Source organism: Cibotium barometz, chromosome 22 (assembly GCF_041138505.1).
Source record: "Cibotium barometz isolate CiBa-2024 chromosome 22, ASM4113850v1, whole genome shotgun sequence".
NCBI lineage: Eukaryota > Viridiplantae > Streptophyta > Polypodiopsida > Cyatheales > Cibotiaceae > Cibotium > Cibotium barometz.
In genome coordinates, this window is record NC_141067.1 from 19,284,275 (window position 1) to 19,292,715 (window position 8,441).

The window sequence follows — 8,441 nt, forward strand, 5'->3', positions numbered from 1 at the left end:
TTCAAATAAACATGTATGGCATGTATTAATATGAACATTTCATATGGAATCCATGTCCAATGAGACATTTTCAAATACATGTCACGCAAAAGTGCTTAGTCTTGTCTAGCAAACACAAATTTTGTAGATGTATTGTGGACAACAAAGTGTCATATACAAACTTGTTGATTCAGATGTCCGAGCACAGCTATCTACAGAAATAGGCAGCACACAGCCCTGTGCTTGAGGCTATGAAAACCCATATTCCTGCACAAACAGCAAAAGACTAAATGAAAGCATCCAAACACCCATACGCAGTAAGCAAACAACTAAGATAATCCAAACACCCATCCCATCCACTACTTAATGTACATGCGGACTCAAAAGACTTTCATTTTTGATACACTCAACATTAAAAACGGTATACTAACAACGAGGCTGCTTACTGGGGTTAGATGAGCACTATCATGCATGGTCCAGGCAACCCCCTTGACAAGGGGACACAATGTGTAAAGGTATTTGCAAGACCCTTCATCAAGGACCACCATCATGCATGGCCTAGATGATCATTTAACAAGGTGTAACTAATCTAAGTCATGGTGTTTACACAATCTCTTGATGGCAGCACCCCCATGCTTGACCATATGACCACCTCCACAATAATGTGTAACCAACCTAAGCACAAAAGAAAGATGGGCAACATTGCAAGCCTGTGGCTGCAAACTTGCACCATGTTTTTGAGACACATGAGAATGGGCCCTCCTGGTAGGAGATTAACAAAAAGCTTTGAAACCTTACCTAGTGCATGAAGCTTGGTGGCTTTGGTGCTCAGCATCATTTGGCGCTGCAGGGCCATAGCCAAAACAACCAGCAAACTGCCCAGCTTCTCCCTCACCACTCTCTCCTTCATGTCCAATGAAAAGAGGGCGCCCATTGTGGCAGCTTCCAAGACCACCTTGATGAACAGGAGGAGCCCAAACAACAGGTTCAGGAGGGCCCAAAGAGGGTAGCTGGCTACGGCCACTGTGTGCATGATACTGATGAGGCTGGCAGAGGTGTAGAGAGGCAGCCAAAAGTACCAATCTGGCAAAACACATTTGTAATTGTAAATGCCCATTCACATAGCACATTCTAGAGCAAGAGTCCCCAAAAGAAACTCATATGGGAGCCATCTCATTTGTAGTAGCTTGCCTTTGCACATAAAGAAAAAATCAAGAACAAATGAATTTTAGGAAACCATAACTGCAAAAGAACATGTGTATTTTGAAGCTCACAAAATATTGAAAACCTTAAATGAGAAAGATGCCATGTGTATTTTGAAGCCCACAAAACAGTATTAAGGCTGGAGTAGCCATGGTTGAGCCGAGTATGTAAGGCCGTAGTATCCATGGTTGTGCATCCCAGATGAAAGACACCCCCACATCAACCAGCCTATGAGGGTACAGGCATTTTTAAGCCCAATAGACAAAGAAAAGAAGAACCCATTGTGAAAAAAGCAAAGCCCAACAAGCCTATAACGCAGTGTTGGGAAAACTGTTTTTACCGAGCCTTACATGAATCCTCTTCACCATGGATTGGAGAGGAAATGATGATTTTGAACTAGCAAAGTCTGAAAAGACCCATTTGTATCAGGTGAACATGGAGCACCCATCCACACAGCCCCGATGGTAATGCGGCCGAATCGCCACCACAAGTTGTAATGCCTTCAGGCAGGGAGACCAAGCCGCCTTGGGGCGGGTGCCAAGCCATGCGAGGGCTGACTACAGAAGGATCTACTCAGGAAAAAAAAAGATGGGACACCCATTTGTAAACATGCCCTCCTTCTCCCATGCAAATTGAAGCCTGTCTATGGGGGCTAGAAAATTGAAGAATGAAAGGCTTACCTATGTCATCCAACTGCACAGAAGCCGAGTAGGCGAAGAGGATGGCCATGAAGAAGCATCCCACCGTTGTAGCTCCCATCATGGCGCCTTCTCGAACCAGCCCCATGCTTCTCCTCCTCTTTCAAGCTCTTGGCGATGGGCCCATTTAGCCATGCCGTTGACTACACACATTTTGTCAAGTGCCCATTTCCTGCTGTAGCCCCACACGCCTGCATCGGATCCCGGAGTCCCAGTAAACCTGCAAACTATATATACCAACAGACCTCGTTCTTACCTGTACATTTTATTTCCTCAATTTTGAAATAGGTCACATTTCAAGCAAATTTTCAGGGTTCTAAGTTTTGTAATTTGTTGAGAAAAATGTTAATGTTTTACCCATTTCTTACTAATTTTGAGTAAATTAGAAGCATTTATAAGTAAAGACTCAAAACTTGGGAATTGTGAAGCCTTGCACTCAAAACTTTGCATTCAAAGGTGCAAAATTTACTATGCCCCGATTTTATGAGCACATTCGGAGAGGTTCCCAGTTGAAATTTGCTCTGTCCTTTATTCTTGTAGAAGGGTCCTCCCTCTCATTAGCTCCTTCTCCACCCACTTTACTATAGAGCCGCAAATGCAACTTACCATGTGGGTGCGCGAGATCGTCCGTAGTGTTCTCTCCGGAATGCCCCGTTGCTAAGGGGATGAAGGTAGAGCTTCCTTTGCTTAGATGGAGGCAAGAAGGAGATAGCCTTCGCGGTGGTTCTCTCTCACAAAAGGTGCCAACGGAGAAAAGCCCAAGACTTAGGTCGGTTCTTTTGTCCATTCCAAGCTATTGGGATCACCCATATTGCTCTGTCTTGATTAGGAGGTACATTCCGAAAAACATACAGTTTTGGAGCCTTGGATATGTTTAGTTTGTTGTTTTTGATTTTGTTTTGAAGCTTGTTTGCATTACGTCATTCTAGTTTTATAACTTGGAAGGAAAAATCTTTGGTTTCTTGATGATTTTTGCATCATTTTGAAACCCACAAGGCTTAGATTTCATTGCATTGAATCAAGGAATAGCTTCACATTTGTGATTAGAAGTGAAATGCAGTATGAAAACATAGGCTTTGAGCTCCACTAGTGTGGATTAGATTAGAGTGGGACAATTAATTTTTGTTGATGCATTTTCATGCATTGTTAGAATTGGTAACTTAGATAGAAACATGCAAAATCAACCAAAATCAAACAAAAAGCACTTCATCACTTGCATAATCACCCATAATCAAGGACATGAACCTTAATCACCCCCCATAAAGTCAAAAAAAACTCCAAAAACTCCAAAATCTAGGATAAACCACCTCTCAACAGGTAGGAGATGTGAGTCCACAGCCATGCACAAGAAAGACGTGAGTGTGAGTTGTAACAGATGCGGGTGTGAGCTATAAATGAGAGACATGAGTCAACCAAGATATGAGCGTGAGTCGAAGGTAGAGACCTATTCCAAGTGAGAATGGTAGATTAAAGAAGGGTCTGGCCATGCATTACTGCAGAGGGGGGGGGGAGGGGGGGAAGAAATAGCAAATTTCATGTGGTGTTTATTGTCTTGAAGGTGTAGAAAATCAAGAGCCTACCCATGCTTTTAGGAAGGCCGTGGCTTATGAGCGAGAGGATTAAGCATGTGGTAAACTTATCATATTCTCATTAGAAAGGGAAAAAAGAAAGTCAGAGTGTTAGTGGGGTGGTGGACAGCCAAGGATAAGATAAATATAGCCAACCAGCCTCTACACGCAGAAGGGTTGAACTACTTCAAAGGCATAGAGGATGTTGAGGAAGAGCATATTCTGAGGGAAAACCCACACTTGCTCACACTTTTGGAGGTATTTGTGGAACAGATTGTATTAAGACATGATCCAAAAATCTTGACAGGTCAATTGGAAGAGCTACCTACTAAAAAACAAGAGGAGACGAATGAAGAAGAACCACAAGACACTAGAAGATGGCAAGAGAGCATGATAAGACCATTCTTGCACTCAAATAGTTGAATGAAGAGGGAAAGACACATAACGTCAGAGTGTAGGAGGGTGAGCTTACAAAAATAAATCTGGGTAATGATCGAGAATCCCGCATGAGAGGTAGATGGGCCAAAATGTGAAGAAGGAATTGCAGGAATTCTAACTTCAAGGATGTGTTTGCATGGAGCTACACAAACATGAAAGAAATTGACCTAAGCTTCTACCGACATAACATTAAAATCTTGAGGAAGATGCAATACCCATCACACAAGGTAAGATGAACCTAAACTACGCAAAATGCAGGTCAAGGAGGAAATAGATAAATTGTTAAAGGTTAGATTCATCTACTCCGTGACAAAATAGAATGGCTACTATCACCAATGGTCATCGTCCAAAGAAGAATGGAAAGCTGAGAGTCTGCATAGATTATAAGAAACTTAATGTAACTATAATTTTCGATCCATTCACAGATTCCTTGGATACAATGGTAGGCCATGAAGTATACTCATTAGTGGGGTATAATCAGTTTTGGATGGCCACAAAAGACAAAGAAAAAACATCCTTCGCTGATAGAATAGGAATTCACTTCCAAGTGAAGACATTTGGGCTGAAAAAGCATTGGCGACATTCAAGAGGATAGTTCCGGAGATCTTCTATGAGTACCTACCACATTCATGAGAGTTTTTGTGGATGATTTTAGTGTGTTTGGAAAAAATTGGATCACCTCCACCACCTTACACTATTCCTTGAAAAATATAGAAAGAAAAGGCTTAACCTGAACCTAGCAAAATATACTTTCAGTTATTAGTGGGTCCTTGCTAGAACACATATTGTCAGATAGATTGGCAGTGGATTTGGCCAAGATCAAAGTCATTATAAAATTGCAAGCACCAAGAAATGCAAAGGAATTAGCTAGATTCCTAGGTCAGATTAAATGACACATAGGTTCATGAGGTTTCTAGATGATGTGGCTAGGCCTCTATATTGCTTGACATGAACGAATTGGAGCATATACCTTCCTCAAATCAGTAAGAACTTGTATAGCCTCTTCTTTGGTCCCACCTCCACCCATTGATCCACATCACCTCTATCCCCAGTGCTCATGCTACCACTAAATAGCTTTAGCCACAGAGGTTGCCTAGCTCCATCGCAACAATAGGTATGGTCTAAATCCATTGCCATGTCTTGACAATCTAACAATCTTGACTCCCCCCCACCAAGAAAAGGGATGTTAAGAAAATGTCAAAGAAAGTAGCAAATAGAGTCAAAGAAAGAAGCTAATTTAGATAAATCTTCAAGTTGAAGGAGTACACACACATGGCACACCTTCCGCCCATTGTTCATGCACGTCTCCTGCATATTTCACTACAGCCATCACATTTTTTTTCATATCTCGCATCTCACGACACACACAAACACAAGCATCTGCAACGAGCCTCATCAACGCCAACCCTCGAGGTACATGTCATGGCACACACAAACACATGCACCTACAACTAGCCTCATCAATGCCAACCCTCTAGGTACATCTTTGGATGGGGGGACCATTGTGGGCGTAAGCTGTCCCATGGTATGACCCATTTCTTAGAGAATCCTCCATCTTGTAGGTATGTCTTGCAGGTACGTCCCAAGATCTTCAGCACATGCAACCTTTACTTTGACTTCAATTCAACACCAACACACCTTGCCCTATGGCCAACGTATTCGGCACGAATAAGCCCAATCTCTAGGCATCACACTATAAGCTTAGGGTATAATATCATGCCATGCCCAAAAGATCCAGACCGTCATCTACCCATGCAAATCATTCCATGGTGGTCTTGACAAGGTGCGGACTCCTTCTACCAACTACCTAATTTTTAAGGGTCCCAACCATTTCCACAATAGAATGCCACCCTGACAAACTCCCTACCACCACCACAACTACCTAAATCTTCTCACCAATATGATATACCCTTATGTATTCGGCTCTGCAGATCTGTCCCAAACCAAACTGCTTAACCTTGCATGCTAACTTCATGGTGTATATTGGACCATCCACTTCTACCCCGACAACAACTTCACCACCACTAACTTAGGTAACACCTGAAGGGCAGTCCCAAACTGCCGATTCGTAAGAAGTGGGACACTATAAAGGAAGAAGGTGCGGTGGTGGATTCTACGTCGGCGAATCGATAAATTATTTGTGTTGCAACAAACAGCAGCAACAGTAATACCAACGGTCACTCTAGTGACAATCGTAATGATAATTATGGCTGCCAACCCTTCGGGACTCAACCAACTATCGATGTCTATGGCAGTTGGGACTGCCCTTCGGGACTGTGCTCCAAAAAGCATAAACATCACGAGGTCCATCTAAAGTTTAGTTTTTTTTCTTTCGCTCGATACACTGGTGCTCGACTTCAACAAGTAGGCAACTCGACCTAAAGGGATAGGGCGCCAACAAACCACACTCAAAGCTGGGCTTTGATCACCAGGGTCAATCAAATGCTCCGGTATTTTTTGTCTATTTGGATGATATGATGGGTTAATGGATGTGGTAACCATTAGGAAGGGGATATGTTAACCATTCTACAGGTTAACATGGTTTCATTTGCCTGCCACCACCACGACCTACCATAATGCACTTTGCCATCCTACTTGCTCGAATGGGCACTTATCTTTTATAAGACGACATTTGAACATATAAAGTGGCCTTGTCAAATAGGGAAAGCCTAAGGAGTTCATGTGCATACTTCCTTAAGACTAGTTATAGAGGCCGGGACCATTTTTAAGTTTCATCGGCCTAGTATAAAAGCTAGTCACTTGTATATAAGTCATTTTTTATAATACGCAATAGATAACCATTACCTTGTAATAGAATACTTGTGAGCTCTAAGGAAAGGCCCAATGACATGCTTTGGCAAGGCTAACATAAGGTCTTGACTTGAATACTTGCCGATGGGAACACATCCAAACCATTGGCTGGATGCAAAGGTTAAGACCTTTGGACCACCACTCACTTGTGGTGGTGGGTTTCCAAAGGAGCGTTGTACACTGTGATCCGCAAAAGGCCTTGCATGAAAGATCCAAGGCTGGTTCATGATTGGGAAACCAATCACATTTGCATACACAAGAGTACTTGTTCTTCAAAATTGACTTGAAAACAAGGAAGATTCATCCCATGGGTCAAGGAATTCTTCTCAATGAGGTTGACAATGAGTCCTACTTTGGTCAACGTGTGAATGTTAAAATATGTTATTAGACGTGAAGATGATAACCAAGATTATGAGACTCTTCTAGAGCATGATGACTTTGAGGGGATTGGGGTTCATGTCTTGGCAACCATGGACACTGTTCCACAAAATATTGGAACAAGATTTGCAAGAAGGGACATGATGGAAATAGCCTCCCTGTTCATGCTTAGTGCTGCATCCCTTTTGGGAGCAAACATTGACTTTAAACTAGGGGTGTCTTCTCCGTAGAAGCAACTTCTTCATTTCCCATAGTCAACTAGCCAAGAAGGACAAAGCCACATAGGAAGCTTAAAAAGAATCTTCTCCCCATGGAGATGGATCTTTACTATATTGAAAGCCACATAGGAAGCTTAAAAAGAATATTCTCCCCACCATGGAGATGGATCTCTACTCACTTGGCTATGTTGAGGCCATGGATTCACATGAGACCTAAACAAGGTCACCCTTTAGGCCAAGATTGTGTGGGAGGGCTAGGACCTTTGAGCAAGCCAAGCTCTGCCAACCCACCAAACACGAACTTAATAAAATCAAGGCTGAGGTAGAGAAGAAAGCCAAACTCACAGAGCTAGTCGAGCCTCAAGAGGAAGATCTAAGGCAAGTGCATGAGTACTTTAATCATATAATGTTGGTGTGACAGGGTGGTACACATGATGATAAAGCTTAAAGAAGCCCGTGAATAACCTTTGCCTTTTATGATGGGTCTTTTGAGGTCAAAAAAGTAAATCTCATTGGACCTGGTGAAGAATCTAAGACATTATTTATTATTTCCAAAGAGATCACCCTTGAGCAAGAAGAAGAATTGATAGCCTTACTCAAAGAATTGGTAGAAAATAATTTGAAGAGGTTTTTGCCTAGAAGTACACTCCTGAATTCCTCTAGAATTCCTTTGTTTATTTGTTGACCCATGAAGCATTGCTTTATTTGATCAATAAACCTTGTACCATGGGGATGTACCAAGAGGCATTGCTTAAGCTTTTGGAATTTGATTTCACTATTACAATGCAAAAGGGATCTTGCATGTTCATGTTCATGCTGATCACTTAAGCTTTTAGAATTTGATTTCATTATTACCATGCAAAAGGGATCTTGCATGTTCATGCTGATCACTTTTTTAGAATTCCAAACAAAGAACCCTTGCTAGGAGTGGAAGATGGTCCTCCAGATGCTCCATTACTCCACATTAACAATGTATAGACATCACCCACCACTTCTTGGCAAATGGATTCCCAATTGATTGTCCCTATCAAGAAGGACAGTTTGGAAGGCGACCCCTTATTAATTGATAGTGGAAATTATTTATAAGAAGAGTCAAGGGATGACATCATGAGGAAATGATTTATAAGAAGGGTCAAGAAGAGATGACA

The 8,441-nt window shown here is 42.0% G+C and overlaps 1 protein-coding gene across 1 annotated transcript; it reads right to left on the reverse strand.

The window, feature by feature from the left end:
* LOC147626344 (transmembrane family 220 helix protein) lies at positions 1-2,145 on the reverse strand. The gene is made up of 3 exons (XM_086816486.1): positions 1,863-2,145; positions 778-1,062; positions 1-246 (listed from the first exon to the last, which is right to left on the reverse strand). The coding sequence occupies exons 1-3, from the start codon at positions 1,966-1,968 to the stop codon at positions 188-190; spliced, it is 450 nt and encodes a 149-aa protein (XP_086672612.1). The 5' UTR covers positions 1,969-2,145; the 3' UTR covers positions 1-187.
* Positions 2,146-8,441: the final 6,296 nt, after the last annotated feature.

What these genes read in the sequence shown, in the direction of transcription:
- LOC147626344 (XM_086816486.1), bottom strand. Translation starts at nt 1,968, where the DNA reads ATGGGGCTGGTTCGAGAAGGCGCCATGATGGGAGCTACAACGGTGGGA. An exon ending in TGTGCAGTTGGATGACATAG is followed by an intron (nt 1,063 to 1,862) that starts GTAAGCCTTTCA and finishes GTGTTTTGCCAG; the next exon opens with ATTGGTACTTTTGGCTGCCT. An exon ending in CACCAAGCTTCATGCACTAG is followed by an intron (nt 247 to 777) that starts GTAAGGTTTCAA and finishes CTGTTTGTGCAG; the next exon opens with GAATATGGGTTTTCATAGCC.